General features: G+C 35.7%; 1 protein-coding gene across 4 annotated transcripts in view; it reads right to left on the reverse strand.

Moving 5' to 3' along the window:
• Positions 1 to 20,821, reverse strand: part of FAM184A (family with sequence similarity 184 member A) — a 75,915-nt gene that overhangs the window by 18,855 nt on the left and 36,239 nt on the right. For all 4 annotated transcript variants that reach the window (XM_087817586.1, XM_087817585.1, XM_087817584.1 and 1 more), the window contains 5 exons: positions 19,695 to 19,817; positions 16,583 to 16,744; positions 13,477 to 13,598; positions 12,856 to 13,006; positions 828 to 1,040 (listed from right to left, as the gene is read on the reverse strand). In XM_087817586.1, coding sequence (XP_087673712.1) covers positions 828 to 1,040; positions 12,856 to 13,006; positions 13,477 to 13,598; positions 16,583 to 16,744; positions 19,695 to 19,817 — 771 coding nt within the window. The remainder of the gene's footprint in view (positions 1 to 827; positions 1,041 to 12,855; positions 13,007 to 13,476; positions 13,599 to 16,582; positions 16,745 to 19,694; positions 19,818 to 20,821) is intronic.

Here is a 20,821-nt window from a genome sequence, read left to right on the forward strand (position 1 = left end):
AGAATTAAGAAATAACTTATATCTGCAATGGCTGTAGATATTGAAAATTATTGCTAGTGAAACTGTATTTTTCTATCAGTCTTTATCTTAATTACCACAAGGTCCTTAGAAGAAATTGGAAAATACAGTGTTAAGAAATAAACTATATCAAAATTAATCACACCAAGGCTATGTCAAACTAACTAAGAACTAAGTAATGGATATTGGGAGATTCTGGCACATATGATTAACCTAATAATACATCTATTTGATTTCAATCTCTTCTGAGTGATCTGTTTGTATCGCCGCTTTTCACATAGCCTTTGGGGCTGTATACAGGGGATTGCACTATTTTAAAATGTCTATAATTTCATTGTGAGTTTTGTACACTTTTCAAAAAGTGTAAGAAAAAAATCTGGTTTGAAGAATATATAAATTCTTTGGGTACATGCCTCTTGTAGATCCAGCCTGAAAGAGAAAAATTAAAAATTTGATGCAAGAATATTGTACTTTCGAGAGAGTATAAAGTGATTAGAGTGGGCAGAGCTCAGTAGGACCATGCTAAATTTATTTAATCACCGTTAACTATATGACAGAACAGATGCACTATTAGTCTCATCACACACTTGGCAATATAATGGAAAACAGATATACAATGTTGGCCCTAGTCTAACTTGTCTGCGATAGTGTGTAGCTGTGACCCCTACAAGAAATCACATACTGGAAGAGACACTGAAATAAAGCCATATGCAATTTCTGGGAGCTGAAGATTTCTTAGGAATCTGAAGGCTCATCAATCACAATGAGGCTGCTGGGCTCCACTGGAATGTTTGTCCCATTAAACTTACCCTTTGTTCCTTTTCCTTTTCTTCTTCCATAGTCTGAAATGCAAGGACATGCGCTTCTTTTAGAGACTTATGTCTCTGCTGATGTTGTTCCTCTAAGTCTTCAAGCTCCTGTGTAAGTCGTTGTCGTTCTTGTGTGAACTGGGCTTGCAGTTGCTGCAAAGAGGTCTGAGACTGGGAGAGCTGCAGCTCCAGGTTCTGTTTCAGCAACGAGATCTAGGCCACAGAAGGGGACACGGGAAGAATCACCGCGGCAAGTTTCACACGCTGCCGGCCTCAGGGGAAGGCATTTCAATGATACTCACCATAGTAAAATCACTGCCTTAAAATAGGAAATATCTACTTAAAATGTTCACAACATATCATAGGTATCTAATCTTTAGGTATTTCTACTTCCGATTCTATTTTTAGTGGTGTTAAGTTTGTAGACTAAAACCAGACTGTTTTAGTGGTATTAAGTTTGTAGACTCTAAAGAACACTGCAGCCCCCATTTAGAAATACAATGAACACCTATGTCGTACTGCAATACATATTCACAATATGAAATAAAAACAAAATACAACTAATGTATTTAGTAGATTATAGTCACTTCAAAGAGATAACATGAAAAGTTAAACTGCTTATTTGTGAGGCAGTAATGTTGAGTAGTTAGGATTGTGGGCTCCGAGTTAAAATCCTAGCTTTGCACTTGCTAGTATCAACACCTCATGGGGCTGTGTGAGAACGAAGTGTGTTAGTTACCGTGCAGAGTTCACTTAGAACAGCCCCTGGAATGCAGTAAGTGCTCAACAAACGTTAGCTAAGATTATCTGAGGATTAAAAAGCTACTCTTTGAAAGACCATCAGTTCCTAATTTAGAATCCTTGTGTTAAAAAGATTTTTATTTTGAGTTTTGATTTAATTCAAAGGACTTGCAAACCTTCAAGTTTTTTAAAAATCATAAGCATCCCACAATCCTCTAGTTATATCCTTATAATAATAACAGGTGCCTTTACTTCACTATAGAAAACTGCTTTGTCACTCCTTTTGAAAACAGGTATCACCCTTAATGTCTGTATTATTTCTGGATGTCATAAATTACTTAAATCTAAGTCCTTTTTTAAAGAATAAAAACACAAAATATGTGTATAAGTATATATGTATCTATATGATTGATGAAAACATTTTGATCTGTTTCTCTCCCCCTATATAGGAGACTATAACTTGAAACTAGGTAGCCATAGTCTGAATTTAAGGGGAACTCAGGGAACCGAAATAAAAAGTTGTTAAATGTGTTCCAAAAGTAACTTAAGACACTTTATGTGTTCACATACAAGTAAAAAATTTCTGTGGCCAAGAAAGCCAATGGAAAGAGGAAGCTTTAAAGTGAGTTTTTGTAAGTGGGAAAAGACTTTCATTTCAGTGAGGGAAGGCAAATATGGACTGCCTCACGTCTCACAGAGGAAGGTACTGGGAAAGGAAGAGAACGGGTAGGGAAGCACTAGAGATGCAAAATAAGAGAGGAGGAACTGGAAGGCAGAAAGGACCAGAGGCAAGCCGCAGTAAAAGATCAAAGGCTACAGTGACTTTGGGTGGATGACTAGACATCTGGAAGGGTTTGGGGCAAAGCTGTAAATCAGGATTAGCTGTAAAGGTTAGCACATGCCTTTATGGAGACAGTCAAGCACTGGTGAGACATGACAGCGCTGACACAGGTGTTCAGTCTGTTCTAATGTACTTCCAAAGGAGTGACTCTACTTACTGAGAGTGACATGAATTCTCCTTAATGATTTCTACACAAACCTAAGGTTTCAGAGGGTATTTCATATGATCAGAGAAAAGTGGAACTGCAACACTGCCTCCACACAGTGCCACCCCCGACACCTCTAACTGGCAGTAGCACCCATGATTCACAGACTGAAATAAACCCGGCAAGTGTGAAAACTGCAGGTCACAGCAACAGCTCAGGCCATAATTAGGAAGACCAGGACAAATTATACTCTGTGACTTCTCACCATTTTATGCAAAGAAAATCAGGGTGAAGTAAGTATTAAGGACAACCCAGAAAGAAAAATAAATCATAAAAGGGTAAAAGGCAACAAAAATGTGTGTTTGTGAACATTGATATTGTAACCAGTAGAGTCATTTTCTTCCCAGCTAGCTGGCTCTTGAAACAGACAAGGAACCAACTCACTCTCCCCCCAAATCAACTCTAATCCCAGAGTTGGTACGCGGACTCATGCGCCTGCCACGTGACAACTCGGGAGAATATGTGTAGGAGTGTTCGGGAATGACTATGTTACACGCACAAAAATGACTGACAGTCAGAGCTATTACTTGGTCCCTGGCCAAGCAGGGACTAAAACCCACCCAGTGAACAAACTGCTCCCCACACGTCTGCCCTGGTATGCCTGTGTCCACCCAAGGAGAAGGGGCATGTTTCTAATGTGCACACAGGCACCATATGGGCTAGCAGGGGCCCTGGATTGTGCCCTCCAATTAAGTGTGCACGTAGGTTAGTAAGAAACTAATCAGTTCACAGCAGTGTATCTTACATTCAACAATACCTACTTCAAAAGTTCGCTGCATCAAAAAGAGATCTGTTAATTTTGACTACAATTTGACTCACAGTTGAACTATTTAAGGATGAAACTTATGAAGAAATATAACACTGAAAATGAAAGAAGTACCATAGTAATATGAGTTATAAAATCTAGCACTCTTTCAAACCTCACTAGCTTAAATAAAATATATTTAAATATTTTACATGATAATATACTTTACCTTGAAAGGACTCCAAAGCAATATTTTTCATTTTAGGATATATGATTTATCTTTATCTATACTCAAGAAAATATAAAGTATGTACAAAAAGACATTAACATGCAATTTAGTCTTTAAATATACTCAGTTTAGCTATTTTATATTAACTTTGAAAGCACACCAAAGTAATATTAAGGCTATCTAAAATCTTTTGATTCATGCTCAAGACAGTAACATGAATTATATGCAGAAAGCTTTTGTCATGCAATACAGCATCAAAACTTATTTTGTTTTTATAAATATATTAGTCGAACTGCATTGACAGCCTTTATTTAGCGTGAAAATGACATGAACTTTAAAAGACAAATAATGAGCAAAGGAATGTAAAAAAAATAATGTTTAACAGCTGAGTATAGTGTACTTTATGGAAATATATATTAATATAAAACTTCATTAATTCAAAATAAAATAAAACAAAGGTAGATTTTACATTCAATAGTTTGGGCAATCTTGATCAATAGGATTATGACAGAATTATAGAGAGACATTTGTTGAATGAATGAGAAACAGTAGTTGCTTCAAATTACATGTTTAAATTATAAAGTTTATGGTATTAGTCTTTATACATTGTTATCATTTTAAATTTTAATGCTTTTAATTTTGTTGATTTTAAATAAACCAAAAATAATCCTTATTTCAGAAAAAATTTTAATCCTCACTTGAAAAATTCTTACCACAGCAGTTTAGATGTGAATTACACAACATACTGACTGATTGATAGGTATCAGATACTTTATTTTAATGTACTTACTGATCAATAGGTACCAGATACTTTATTTTAAACAATTTTAAAGGCCAAATTGCACTGATAGTAAGTACCACAGTTTGATTTCTACCACTTAAAAATACTGTTGTTTTTTGAAAATAAAGTATTGTAAAAATGTCAAAAAAGACAGAAATTAAAATAAAAAACATATGGATACATTTTTCTGAAGAAAGGAAAGCTTTACCTATTTCCTACAGAGCAGTTTCACGAGGATTCTGTGCCTCAACAACGGGCCCCAGTGTAACATTTGTGTGTAAGACAGAGCTACTGTTCTGTCAGATCATGACAGATGTCCTCGCTACATATGGTGAACGTTGTCCAGCCACTTACAAATGATGTACTAAAAATAGCAAAAGAAAACAAAACAGGCAATTCTATCAAGAGAGATAAGTCATTCTAAAGAGTTCCTTCATAATGGAAACTGAAATGTCAAATCTGAAGTACAGGATATGACTGGATATCGACATGCCACTAATTACCTACAGCCTTTGGTTGCCGATGCACTGTTGGTGTTTTTTGTAACCCCCCCCCCCCAAATATGTCTTGTTACAGAAATGAAAGAATATAGGAAATACAAATGTTTTGTCCTCAAAACAAAGCATTTCATGAGACAGTAAATGTAATCTGTGGTTCTCAAATCTGTCTGTGTATCAGAATTATCTCTGTAGATTTTAATAAATATACTTGCCCAGGCCCTGACCCCTTGATATTCTGATTTAGTGGGTCTAGAATTGGGCCCAGGCCACCTAACAATTACCAAAGTAGTAAGTGTTCATTGTGAAAAACATTTTAAAAACATAGAAGTTACAAAATAAAAGGGAACATCTCTTTCATTCCCTTTCCTTGCCAAATCCCAATCCCTAAGGGTAACCCGTCTTAACACTTTGGTACCTCCCCAGAAATAATGACTTACTTCTCTTGATAGTACTGCCTGTTTTGTTTTCTTTTGCTACTTTTACTACATCATTTGTAAGTGGCTGGACAATATTCACTAAATGTAGTGAGGACATCGGTCATGATCTGACAAAACAGTGGCTCTGTCTCATACACAAAAGTTACACTGAGGCCCCAGGGCACAAGTCAAGAGAGCAGTAAGTGCTTACCATCTAAAGTAGCTGAAACAGACCCACAGGGCTGCTGGTTGGGAAAGACATTCCCTATGCATTGCACAGAGGGATAAACACCGCTTTAAAACCAAGAGACGTCCTGACCTGCAGGGGCTGATATGTGATGGAATGGCTTTTCGCACACCCAACTCTATGTAGCTTCCTCCAAGATGAGTATACCCATGGGTTTACTTAACAGATGGTTAATGATTTTTCCACTGGGAGGCCAGTGAGTTTGTGTTTTTATAGGTTTATTTTCCCCTTCACAGTGGTCTTTATAAAGTACACATATCCATGATAATTAGGTATACCCCATTCTTTCAGTGACTACACAGACTTCCTGCTGGAGGCACTATTTCTTGCATCCCCAACAGCCAACCTCCCCCTTTCCTTTCTTCTCAGCAGAACTCTTCCTGAGTTTGTTCAGGGATTGAATGGAAATCCCTATCTTAAAGAACGTAAGAAAGTCACATAAATCTAATTATAAGGACATGTCACCCTCTTTTCGTTAATAAGCTAAAGGAAGTGTGTGGGGAATTTGGGGGAAAGATTTTATTTCCTGATAAGTTAAAAAGCACCTAAGGGAGAGCCTGTTGCATTAGCACAGCTGTTTAAGACCATGATAACTGCAGCCATGTTGCAACTTTGACATGACAAACTTAAGGTCAAAAAGTTAACATGTCGGCACAGCAGAAGGACAGAAAATATCTGAGTTCTTAATTAAATTATCTTGACAGCTTAAGCCACTGTTAACTGGGTGTTCTGCTGTTTGTAGCCAAATGCATCCTAACAGACATAATTCCAGAATATAATCCACAATAAATTACTATAATCCTTCCTGATGGAAATTTGGATCATCTCACATAGTTTTGATGTTACAAATATTGCACATACACAAAATTCCCCCCAAACAAAAAAAAAAGAATGGTCAGAACATGCACACACATGAGTCTATTGCAAGGCTGCACCTCTCTCTCTTTAAGTTTCACAGATGGCCTTCATGCACAGTCACAGTTGAGAACCGTTGCTCTGGACGTCACAAAACTAAAGATTTTGGCTGCTGCTTTTATGACAATCTTAAGGCAATGTCTAGGGAAGTCTTTGAAATACTGGCCTTCTACTTATCCTCTGCTCTCAGTTCATTTTATGAGGTCAAGACAGAAAACAAAATAAAATTTTATTTTCCTCAAGTAATACTACCTATGGCCTTCTCTACTGCAGCTTTTATATCAATAAATGGTTATCTGTGTATTTTTTGAGGAAGGCTGTATATAAATCATGGTTTTTGAAAAATGATTTGTTTTTGTAGGGCAGGGTTTTTGTGTGAGGATTCACTCAATTTTGTGACAAAAAAAATTTTTAAGAGAAAAATTTTGAAAAAATAGGATGTGTAAATATAATTTTTTTTTCAGTGAAATAAGTATGGAATTGTGGGATTTTGAGCTAGAATACTTAACACTTTTGACAAGAAAGGTAAAAAATTATTAGAAAGTCTAAACCATATGATATTAATATTTAGTTCAATACTCTCAAATATATAAAGCAATATTAAAAACTGCTAACATAGGCTTAGTAGATGACAGTAAGGATAATTTATTACTATGTAACAACATACATGAATGCTCATGTAAAATGTTTGAAAAGTGCCTATTTTAATTCTCTCATAGTTTTCTCTTTCTAAACCACTAATTTGCTAGTTTTGAAGAGTCTAGCTAAGAAAAGTAAATTTAAGCTTGTGAAATTATGACCATTCTAAAGAAATTCTGAATTGTTCATAATTTTTTGGTATTTTCTAAGAAGACATATAAAATGAGTCTGTCAATTAAGAGCCTCTAAATAATGCCTACTTGATGTCCCTAAGATATTTCTGCAATATGTTCCCATTTGTCCTCTCATTCTTAGTTGAAAAAAATTAGAAAGCTTTCATAAGGAACAGAAGTATCAATAATCACATGTGCTTTAGAACCAGATGTATAGAATGGAAAGTTTTTGCATGGAAGGCTGGGTCAAGACAACATGTGGAGGGGGTGGGTATCATATTTTGTTTGAATAATGACAGAGTGAAGAGTTGATCCTCAATGACTATGATGTTACAAAGGAGAATTAATTAATGGAGATTTCATTGTGTTACGAACACCTTTTACTTTTTCTGTAGATGAATCAAGGCATTCCCATTCTAGTTACTAACAGATTTAACTTCATTAAGATAGTTTTTATTTTAATGAACACCTTTCCATTTATAACTGTTAAGGAAAAAGGGACTGTTGTTACAAGTGTTCTAAAGTACAAGTCAATTAATTTTGGCAATAATTATATCTTATTTAAGTTCTTATTTCTATGTCAATTAGCACATTTGTCAAAAAAGAATATTAATCCTTTTGGGTTATGCTAAAATTCTTACTAGGTTCTATATGACTGTTAAAAAGAACTTCTAAATGTATCCTTACTTCACCAATATTGAGATAAATATCTGTGTTGGTTATTTTTAAATATATTAAGGAAAATGATGTTAAATGTATTTGTGTATTTCTAATTATTTTTTAATGCAGAAAGCAAAGTTGAATATGAAAGACAGGTAAAATTTTTATTTTCTTGCATAGTAGAAAGAAATTAGGGAGATATGAGGAAATAGTTCCACTCTAGAAGAATCAAAATTTCACAGGATATCTCAAGACTCAAAGCTTTGGTTCCTCTAGGACAGGAATTGGGGAACGATTGCCTGTTTTTGTAAATTAAGTTTTATTGGGACACACCCACATGGACTCATTTACATATGTCTGTCTTTGGCTGTTTTCGCCCTACAGCATCAGAGTCCAGCAGCTGCTACATAAACCGCATGGCCCTCAATGCCCAAGGTGTTTACTAGCTGGCCCCTTTCAGGAAAAGTTTGCTCAACTCTGCCCTTGAATAGCAAGAAAAATATTCAGTAATGTTTAACTTTCTTTTCTTATTTTAAAGAACAAGTTGGGCAATGATTTGATGTTAAAATAAATCTCATTTTTTCTTTTCATATATAAAGAAAAAAATGTTAAATCAGTGTTTAAATAGAACATTGTTTTGAACCTAAATTTCTGTATGCTTGAGTGTACATAGGGAAAAAACAATAGCTTTGCTAATTCTTAGGAAACGGTTTTACTCCACTCTAAATTTTTTAATAATTATAACATTAAAATGTAAGACATATTCTGAACCTTAACAACTATCTAAACCTTTTAAATAAAAAATAGCCCTGCTGGTGTGGCTCAGCTAGTTGAGCATGGTCCCGAACACTGAAAGGCTGCCAGTTTAATTCCCAGTCAGGGCTCTGGCTTTGGGCTGCATTCCCTGGCTGGGGTGCCTGCAGGAGACAACTGATCAGTGTTTCTCTCTCACATCAATATTTCTTCCCCTCTTTCCCTCCCTCCCTCTCCCTTCCTCTCACTCTAAAATCAATTTTTAAAAAAGTCTATTGATACTAATTTTTTGAAAAAATAAACTAGTTTAACAAAAGAAGAAATACATTTCTATTCATTTCCAATTTTATGCTAGTCAACTAGTTAACAGTTTTTCAAAAACATTACTGTATCTCACAAAGTAAACATTAAAATAATAAATTTTGTGTGTGACATGTAAAATCTTGCTTGGCTTCATAATAAAATATAAGCTCATTTATACAATGTGGTAGATGTATGCACATACACAAATGAATGGCTGAAAGTTAGAAGCTTTTATTACTCATATTCAAAACATATCTTATTGAATGTCAAAGTGCATTTTTATATAAGTTTAAGCTTTAAAGCAGTGATGATGTTTATGCAAAACCAAAAGTGCAACATGCCCTTGTATACAAACTGTAAGTGCCGCTCACTTACATTGTTGACAGATTTATGCAAAGCTTCACCCAGAGAGTGCCGCTATGAAGAAAAGATCACAGGAATAAAGAGAAACATTCAGAAATCAACTAAGTGAAAGAAAGAGAGGGTAAAAGGGAGAGTAAAGCACAGAACATTAATTATAATATACTCAAGAAAAAATAAGTTGAAAACAGTTCTGAAGAAGAAATCATACAAAAAGAAATTTAAGACTTACAGTCTAAATTATCTGTAGTCTTTTAAAACAGAGTCTGATGTTTGTGGGCCGGCAGACTTACCTATGCAAAATACCAAAGGCCAGTACATATAAATCAGAGTCCAGTTTAAAAGATGGTAGTTACTGCCCGGCTGGGTGTGACTCAGCAGCTGAGCATTGACCTAGGATCCAGGAGATCATGGTTTGATTCCCGGTCAGGGCACATGCCCAGGTTTCGGGCTCGATCCCCAGCAGGGGGCGTGCAGGAGGCAGCTGATCAATGACTCTCATCATTGATGTTTCTCTCTCTCTCCCTTTCTCTCTCTGAAATCAATAAAGAAATTAAAAAAAAAAAAAAAAGATGATGGTTACTGAAGGACCTAGAAGGCATATCACTGCCCTAAATTCCTCCCAGAAATCTACAATCTATTGCTTCAAAGTATTACACTCAGTATTAATGTTGGTTCATGAAAGACTTCTCTTAAGAGAAATGAGCAGATGAGAAGGGAGCACTAACTTGACTGACTACATGATTTTGGGGCCAGAAAATAAATAAGAGATAAGCATTGAAAAATGTGAAGACTCACTATAACCTGGTTTAGTACTGGGGGAAAGAAAAAAAAGATGCATTCATATCTTTTTGATCCTATTATCTAGGACATATTTGGAAAAGTTATTTATGACCTGGGTTCCTTTTTCAGAAGCTCAATGATATTTTGAGTGATAAACCACTGGGAAAACCACTAGGCACTCTCCCTCCCCCCAAATATGAAAAACAAATGTGATTTCTGTTTTAACTACTTTACTTTTTTGCCCTCCAAAAATACAAAATAACATTTAAAATTTTTATTACTAATATAAATAGAAAAGTTCCTGTAAAATGGTGTTGACTTTGGGCAATAATCAAATTTTCAGACAGAACAGAATTATCTTTTTCCATAATGTGATTATTCCTTGGCCTGTCCCAATGTAAAGCCAGGTTTAATTTGGTAGACAATTTTTTACTAATAACTTAGACTAACATATTCTAGGGTAGAGTTTACTAGAGTTGAAAAAAATAAGTTGAGAAAAACGATTAACTTTCTATTTGATTACTCCACGACTTCTCAATCTAAACTTCCTCACACTTTTATACATATTAAGCTTATTAATTTTATTTTTTACTTTTTTCCTATTCTTTCTCATACTATTAATATTCTTTATATACTAATGAGACACTTAACTTCTCTAGATTGCATAAAACTTAAGAAAAGCTGAGGGATTTTTAATTATAGTTTTTTACCTTTTTGTAGTTGTCAGAACTGACGTCCTAGTACTAGAAGTTAATCTAAAATGTATGGCATTTGCTTATGAAGTAGATTTTACTTTTCACTCTTAAATTTATCACAATACAAAAATATGTGTGTTGTTGGGGATTCCTGAATGAACTGAAAAACTAACCAACATAACAAATCAGAGTGGAATGCCAGGTGTTCCCTTAGGGATTTTAGACTTTCTACAGCTGAAGAATACTTGAGTCTAAACTCAAATGGCAACCACCTCTGTCAACATATTGTTGCAGGCCATGGAATTACCTAAACCAAAAGGAATGGTCCCTAAGCTGTGACCTGGGTGACTTACCTCACAATCAGGAAAGGCACAACTAGTGCTGTTGGGTGGCAATACCGTTATTGGTTAATACATAAATGAAGTATTCATTTTATTACTCATTTAAAAAACATTATGGTACTACTATATTCCAGGAAATGTCATAAGCAGAGTGAGATAGATGACTGAATAACATCGTAAAACAAAAACACACAAAAAACAAGAAAAAAAGTTCATGATAAATATTATTTAAAAAAAGAAATTTGCTGTAATAGGAAATGACTGGAGGCGATACTGGGTTGATGGCAAAGACAGATGTTTTGAAAGAAGTGACATTTAACTGGGAATGAATGAAGGAGCCAGCACAAAATGAGATGATCTTGGGGAAGAGCACAAACACCCTGAGGTGGAAGTAAGCTCAGAGTAACTGAGCACGTGCCTGTGGGGGGGGGGGGGGTGCTGTGTGTAAGGCTGAAATGAGATGAGAGACACCCGCAGGGGCATGATGGTTTAAGGTCTTGTTGGACAATAGAGTCAGAATACAGCCTTAATTCAAGGAAGTGCCTTGAGAGAATTTTAAGCAGGGGAATGGCAGGATCTGACATACATCATAAAAGATCACTGAGTGCTGTGAGAAAGGTGAAATTGGGGAGGTTATGTAGGAGGCCGTTATAAGAGTGGCTTGGACTAGTGTTTACTAGGGGAAATGGAGCGGACGGAGCTAGGTATGTTTTGGAGGTGGAATAAGGAAGACTGACAGATGATGAGAGAGGTAAAAACAAAAAGAGAGAAATCAAGGATGACTCTTCATTTTTTTTGTTTTGAGCAACAAGCAGTGCCAAGAACTGAAGACGTTGGGATGATCGATGGAGAGTGTGAATCAATACTTCTGAGTCAGACATGCCAACTCTGAGATGCCTACTAGCCAACCAAGTGATTGTGAGTTCAGGGTAAGAGGTCAAGGCTGGAGATTTAACTTTGTAAGCCACTGATGACGGTATTTAAACAAGACTGGCTGAGATCATCCCAAGTAAGTGTCTGCTTGAAAGAATACTGGATACGCAAAAGTATTATTTGGCAAGCATTCTACATGAACAAAATCCACATTAATAAAAACTGATGCCCTATATAACAGTCAATTTGCTTTAAAGCATCTTAAGCTTCTTGTTAGTTTTTCACTCAGCCTCCCTCCCATCTGTCAACCATCAGTCTGTTCTCTGTATCTATGAGCCTGTTCTATTTTATTTGTTCATTTGTTTTGTTCTTTTTGTTCCCATATAAGTAACATCATATGGTATTTGTCTTTCTCTGACTAATATCACTTAGCATAATACCCTCTAGGTTCATCCATGCTGTAGCAAATGGTAGGATTTCATTCTTTGCTTTATGGCCAAGTAATATTCCATTGTATATATGTACCATAACTTTTTTTATCCATCTGTCTACTGATGGGCATTTTAATCACTGTGTATGGTACAAGGTGTGTACCTAAAATATCGAGGGGATCACTTTGTAAAGTATATGATTACAAACTCTAACCACTATGTTGTACACCTGAAACTAAAACAAAATAATACCAGATGTAAACTATAATTGAAAAATAAAATTTAAAAGAAAAAAATAACAAAATACACTGAACGAAAACACAATGTTGTATAGTGTTTCCCTACCTAGAGAATGCCAAAGAAAGTAAAACTTCATGATGTGCAGACGTTTAACTACCTGGTTTAAGAGATCTTCTACTTTCTTCTGCCACGAGTCCCTGGCTGCATTTTTCTCTCGCTCTTTTAACTGCAGAAGTTGAGACATAGCCGCCTTCTTATCCTCTTCGTGTTGAAGTCTTAGCTCTTCACGAAGTTTACAACACTCTTGTCTAGAATAAAACAAATGTGTTTCCTTTATAAAGAGCACTGTTTCTCTCAGTAACTGTAGTATAGTTGCTCACGTTTCCTAAGTACTTAACCAATCCTCCTCAAAAATCAACTCAGAAGAGGAGCCCACTACTTTACAGTTAGGGGCTATAAGGTAAACTGGTAACTTGCCCAAGATCATGGTTTATCAGTTTTATCAGTGGCAGAATAGGTGCTGGAACAAAGAAGTCTTCTGACTTCAGGTTAGTACTCTACCTATTTTATATTCAAGGAAATGAAATCAGAAAAAAGCAATCTGTATTCAAGTGAGAGAAAAAAAGAATTCCAATTTCTCTGCATCTAATCAAGGGAAAAATTCATTGAAAATTCTGCTACTATGTCTTTAACAGGAAGACAGTGTAAGCCATAGAGTAGAAAAACATTTTCTGCACATCTGTATTGATGAGATTACATTACAGAGTAAAAATAGTACCTAAGATTTTCAGTCCATTTTATTTCTAAGTCATGGGCCATTTTGTCCACTCTGAGCTTCTCCTCTCCTCTCAGGGCAGCAAGCGTTTCTTCATGCTGTTGCCTTTCTTGTTCTAGCTCACTCTGAAGAATAGAAACTTTTCAGTCAAGACTAGTCTTTAAAAGCAAAGTTACTGCTGGTTATTTCAAATAGCAGAGTGCGTGCATTATAACTTTAAATTCTTACAGCACAATAATTAATAGTGCTATATCTATGATCATTACTTGAGATTTTCTGACAATAAAATATACGGTATACATTTTATAATTTAAATGTCCTTGTGTAAACTACCTTTTATTAAGGTCTATAACTTTAAAATAATTTTAAATAGTTTAAAGTCAGTATAATTAATAATCTTAACTAAACCTTCCACATCATGGGCACGTGACTATTAGTCAATTCTCTTTATAGGCACACATGTTACATAGACGGATACGGTATTCAAATTCATTCAGAGTCATACTCAAAAGTATGCTATTTATTCAAAGCTTAAACATTACAGCTATACCCCACTGACCTGATTAAAACTATGAGAAATTTAGGCTACTGAGTGTTTTTATTATATAACTTCAAACCAGTGGTCCTTGAGTTTAGTGTTATGGTAATATGATAAGACAGATATGAAATCCTGTTTAGATTAGCATAAATCAAGTGGCTCTCTGGAGCCTGGGGCCAGAGGTGACCTTTTAGACAACACTGGCGACCATCAGTCCCTGTCAGCAGTGTAATAAGGGAAGAACAGATGATGGTCTGTCCTGTTATCACAATGACCCTTTCTGGATCACCCACCTGCTAACTGCAGTTGTGAAGGGGTATATCCTAGATTAATGGGAAAGAAGCAAGTCAATGTGGAAACTGCCATTCCATACCGTATTGTTGGCCTGGCTATGAAGCAGTAAGTACTGAAAACTGAATTCAGCCAACTATCCTCTTCACTAAGTACTCTGTCTCTGGGAACTATTTTTCTACCCCAGGTATCAGCATTAGATGGAGCAGAATTACTTAAAGTATATCTCTTTTACTGAATGCCCAGCACTTTTATTAGACATTACTGGGGTGGAAAAAAGGGTAAAAAGAAAAACAAACAAACAAAAACCCCACTTGCTCTTAAGGAAATTTCCCAAAGTTCTGGTAAACAGTGATGCAGCACCTATATTTTCTGAATTAAAACTGTCCAGATCAAAAAAGGAACCGATGATAGAGTTTTGCCTAACATTTGTATTATGTTCTACTACGTCACAGAAGAACAATGTAAATATGAGCAAGGACCTTAAAGAACTGAAAATGAATCCCTAAATCTAATTCTCAGCGCCACAATGAGAGTGGAGAGGGAAAGGCAACCAGGATAACATGCCCTGAAGGCAGAAAACGGGTGTGCAGCAAAGCAAGGGACACAGAACCTCCAAGGTACCATATCAAAACAATTTATAGTCTATCAACATTTGTTCAGAATATCTAAACTGCTTATTTTAAAGTATATTTTTACTACCTTATTTTTTTATTGAAGTATCGCTGATATATACAATATTATATTAGTTTCAGGTATACAACAAAGTGACTCAACATTTATATACCTTATGAAATGGTCATCATGATGTTGAATAATCATCTGTCACCATATTTACTACCTTAACATCATCTTCCTGTTACTTCTGACTATGGAAAGGACACATCTTAATACAGTTTAGTCAGCTTTATACCACAGAATGCTAACACTGAGATTATGGTCGGTATGTTTGGCATCACATAAATATCTTAAGTTGTGTATTACACAAGCTCTAAATTTCAATCTATTCCTTGTTACATATTAATGCTCATCTCACATAGCCACTAGGGACAGGTAAACAGAAGGAAAAAAGATTCAAAGAGAATCAATCTGTTTATTTTGTCACAGAATTTAAAAACAGAATGGAATTAGTATTCAAAGTTTTATATATAAAAAAATATAACTATACCTTAGATAAAATATAAATAGGATTATATATATGCATAAACAAGCTATATCCACTAAAGTTTATTTATATGCTTTTAAAATGTCAATTCTAAGCTAAAAAAATTTTGAAATATTAAATAAAAGGCGGCAACATTTACTATGTGCCTACTATCTTGCTAAGCACTGTGCTGTAAATGTTTTATCTCATTTAATTACTACGAGAGTGATGTGAAGTTTATTATTTTCCCCAGCCCCTCCAGCAATGATCTGATGAGGAAATTGAGGCTTAGAATAATTAACATGCCAAAAGTTATACACTAAGTGGTGGATCCTGAATTCATACCCAACCAATCTGACTTCAGAGCCAATCTGACTTCTTCACCTGTATGAAAGAAAAAGAAAAAAAAAAACTCCCTGACTACTATTCTCCTAGTTTTATGGATTATTTTCTCTCCTGTCGAAAGCAGTCTAAATATTTGCTCTGCTCCATGAGAATGGAAGGGGGAAGACAGACCTTTCTGATAGGGGTAGTCACAGAGAATCAGTTAGTTGCTATACATGAGAGTTCTAACTCTTACCAATAAAAGAACCATACACACTGTTATGGGTTGAACTGTGTCCCCAAAATATATGTGGAAGTCCTAACCCCCAGTACCTCAAAATGTGACCTTATGTGGAAATAGGGTCAGTACAGATGCAATTAGTTTAGATGAAGTCATACTGGAGTAGGGTGAGCCCTTAATTCAGTAAGACTGGTGGAGTCCTTGTAAGATGTGAGGACCCAGGGAGAATGCCATGTGAAGACAGAGGAAGAAACTGAAGTTACACTGCCATAACACAAGGAATGCCTTGGGCTACCATGAGGTGGAAAAGGCCAGGAAGGGTCTGCCCATGGAGATTTAACAGGGAAATGGCCCTGACAACATCTTGGTTTATACTTTCAGCTTCCAGAACTGTGAGAGAACAAATTCCTATTATGGTAAGCCACCCAATTTGAGATGCTTTGTTACGGCAGCCCTAGGAAACTAATACACTAAATTATATGCAGTGGGATTTTAATAACCTTTAAGCAAAGTGACTAAATGATACTTTTACCTTGCTGATGTTTAGACTACAGCAGGATTATGAAAGTACCTGAACATTTAATAGAGCATCCTTGGTCTCCTTCAGCCTGCCTTTAGTCAAGTCGAGCTCATTCTGAAGTCTTTCTTGGGAGCCTTGAAGACCAGCAATGAGTCCTTCCGCAGAGCCCAGACCTTGTTCACTTTTCCTTACCAGGTCTTGGAGGCGACCAACCTGCAAGTAAATAGGGTACCTTTAATATACCGCATTGTATTCCACTAGCAAAACAGTCACATTTGTTTTCCTAAAGTCTCCTCTTTAGTTGTAAATTTACTGGATGAATCTTTCTTGATGAGTTTGGAAGGAGCACTCAAATAGTCATTATAGCCTTCATCTGTTGTTTTTGGAAAAAGACCTCCTTATTTATGATTGCCCCCTTACATGACAACCATGTAAATAAACACTTATGAAGTATGCCCTAATTCTTTCCACAGATATATCTACTTGCCACCCAATAAATAGTAAATGTAAATGGAATAAACTATTTAAAAGCCAAAAAACTTCAGACTGTATATATATATATATTTTTAATGCAGCTATATGTGGATGGCAAGAGGCACATATAAACAAGAATGCACAAAAACAGAAAGTCCGGGTATGGAAAAAGATATACCAGTCACATCAAACTAAAAGAAAGCTGGTTATACAATAATAGACAACACAAACTAAGCCAATAAGATGATTAAGTAGCTAAAACAATTTTATATTTGTATGCACATAACAAAGTCTCTACATATAAAAAGCAAAACTGACAGAATGTAAAGAAAGAAATCCACCATCATAGAATCAGTTTTAGTAATTGGTCAAGAACATAAAAGTAAAAAAGAATACAGAATTTTTGAAGAAAATAGCTCAGAATCTTGATTTAATAAACAGACACATAGACTATACTGTTTTCAACAACTGGATGCACCCAGAACATTACCTTTCTTTCACGTGCCAGGTCACAATGCTGAAAGCCTTAAGAAGTTTCAAAAACTGTTCTATACAACCACAATTTCTAACACAAAGCAATTAAAGTTTAAAAAGCATTTCAATCTCATATAACTCTTCCAGAGAAGAGAAAAGGGAATGTGAGGCTAGTAAAACCTTGATTCCAAAACCAGAAAAGGATGGTGTGAAGAAGGAAAAGTACAATCTTACTCAAACCTAGGCTCAAAATTTCTAAAATCAGTATTAGCAAACTAAATCTATTATTAGATTTAAAAATATATAGTCCCAGCCTATTTGGCTCAGTGGTTAGAGAGTCGGCCCTTGGACTAAAGGGTCCCAGGTTCGATCCCAGCCCAGGACATGTACCCTGGGTGCAGGCTCAGTCCCGGCCCTGGCTGGGGCCCTAGCGGAGGCAACCAATCAATGTGTCTCTCTCACATCGATGTCTTTCTCTCCCTCCCTCCCTCCTTTCCACTCTCTCTGAAAAGCAATGGAAAAAGAAAATACCTTTGGGTGAGGATAACAAAATAAAAAAATAAAAATAAAAGAGATATATATTCCATGACTAATTAGGACTTACTCTAGAAATCCCACATTGATATAATATTAGAAAATTTACTAACATAAGGTACCACGTTAACAAGTTAAAGAAAAAAAGTATGATCTCAATATATACAGAAAAATCAACATCAGTTTGTGGGGTTTTTAAATTAAGAAACTAGAATTACAAGAGAATTCCCAAACCTGATTAAGATAATTTACAAAACAAAACTTTAGAGAAGCATCATAATTAACTGTGAAATGTTGTTAACCTTTACTTTAAGAGCAGAAAACAAAACAAGAATGCTTAATGCTTTTTATCTCTGGAAAGCCTAGTCAGAAAAAAATGACCAATAAATAAATAGGTAGACAGATGACGATAGATAGATAGGTAGACAGACAGACAGACAGATAGATAGATGATAGACAGATGTCCCAGGCTAAAGAAAAGACAAGTAAGTGCATATGGAGAAACGAGCCAGGCAGATTGTTGGGGAGCCATTCCAACATGGCACCAAAGCATTGTAAGGGTGCTAAAATATAACTGCAAATGCATTAAGAAGAAAAATCAATTACATGTTTATTAGAACTCTTCTCAGTAAGATTAGAGTGTGTAGGCTTGAAGAACACTTAAGCCATTAGAATTGAGAGTAGAACTCCAGGGGACCTGCATGAGAAACACAGATTGTCACTAAACTGCCTTCTAAAGAGAGTGGGACACTACAAAGATTGCGTTCTGCCAAGAGAGGCGTGCAAATTTAGAGCCAGTGGTGGATTATCTTGGACAACAGAAGAGAGCCTGAGTTAATAATACCAATAACAATCTCAGTCTCTATCACTCCCAAATGATATCTTCTCTGGATAAATGTTTAAATATAATTAAAGAATACTGAGAGCAAATTATTAGCCTCCCCATGGGCCCTTGTGAATTTTGGTGTGGTTTCTGTGAGAAGAAGCAGAGTGATGAGGAAGCAGGACTTAAGGACCGCTGGGAAAGAAGGCTCCAGGAAGGCAGGAACAGCTGACAAGACAAGAGGGGTCAAGACAAGAATTTGAAGGAAGATCAGTCCACAATCTACAAGAACAGTGAATGGAATGGAGGGAAACGAGGACAGTACTGAGACTGTTCTAAGGCCTAGCTGAACCAAGGGCCAGAGAGAGAGGGGCAGAACACACGACATCATGATTTTAAACTTTCTTTACCTTTCATTTATGCACAGCTTTTTGGTTTGTAACATTTTTATTCTATTCTGTTCTTAGGCTTTTCTAGGCTAACTAATACTATTTTTATGTAAAATTAATTTAGATGTTACTATCTAGAACTTGGGAAGTCTTTTTTCAATGGAGTCAGAGTAGAGAATACTAAGCCAATGTTTTGCAAAAAGGCAGAGGAACCTCCTTTGTTTTCTTCTATACAATGATATTCTTTGCTTTGCTTTTCCCTCCAAAAGCACCTTGGGTCTCATGTGTTTGGTAGTCAATTTTTACCTGGTGAGATATAACCAATGTACTGTGAATAATTCAGCATCATTTTTTGATTCTTTTTATCCTAGACGTTACTGTCACTGAAGCTCCCCTACTTACACAATGTTACCAAATAGGGTTTTATGGTAAAAACCTAACACAGGTGACAGGTCTAAAGAACTCTTGCCTCCTGACTGGCTGTGCACAGCTTGTGTTCCAGTTCTTTCTTCAGGCCTTCCAGCTCCAGCTGAAGCTGACTCTTACCCTCTTCCAGGTTTGCTTTCTCCTTTTTATATTGTTCCTCCAGTTCCTTAAGGAGAAGAATGTTTAAAAGATTAACAAAATTTCAAATATCATATACTTCAAAGACTCCAAGAAAAAGATCATTGCTTATATTTTGATAATTATTTCTCCAAATTAGCTTTACCCATAGTTAATAATATCAGAATTAATACTGAATCTAATTAATCCCAGGGGCTTAAATTCTATCATTCTGAATAACTTACAATGTAGCGGTTAAGTAATTTTTTAAATGGTAAGACTATTTGGTCTAGATCAAGTTGTAGTAAAAAACCCAGAAATGTGTTATATAAATGATAATTTAATGAGATAAAGAAAAAATTCTGTCTCTTAAATTCAGAATTCTTTTATATTTACATTGTTAAAAAATCCAGTAACACTCTGGAACTCAGTGCTAGACTGGAACATAGTGAAAAATTAGCAAGTATAGAATCCAGACATGAAGAGCAATACCAGCAAAACTGATACTTACTGAAGAACACTTACTATTTCCCAGGCATGTATTTAATACCTTGGATACAGATGCAATAAGACATGGTGCCTGCTCTTAATAAGCTCATCATATTAAGCAATTAAAGACTATGCAATTAAAATTTGATGTATATGGGAAGTACTGGAGTATATGGATGGGGAACTGGTAAGTTCTAGCTTATTGAGGAAACCGTGTAAGGCCCAGATCTACTATGCAACACTGTCTGTCAATGGACTACTATTAGCAAGCTTAGTACTTAATTGAGGGAAAACAAAACAAATCATTTTCCCAGGAAAGAAAACTGTCTACAAGAGAGTAAGTGCTTCATCTAGCCGAGGGTCCCTGAGGAGCACACCTCTTACTGTCTCACGAAGAGAAAGCTCGAGATCAAAGGAGTGTTTCTCTTGTGGCTTACAAAATAGAAGTGCCTCATATCAACTTAATAAACCATATCCCATATCAAGAGCTTTCATGTATGTTATTCTTTGAACCAAGATTTACAGAGTAGTTACAAGTCAGCAGCCATCAAAATGAAGCAGCTC

The sequence above is a fragment of the Miniopterus natalensis genome, chromosome 5 (assembly GCF_054644295.1).
Source record: "Miniopterus natalensis isolate mMinNat1 chromosome 5, mMinNat1.hap1, whole genome shotgun sequence".
Lineage (NCBI taxonomy): Eukaryota > Metazoa > Chordata > Mammalia > Chiroptera > Miniopteridae > Miniopterus > Miniopterus natalensis.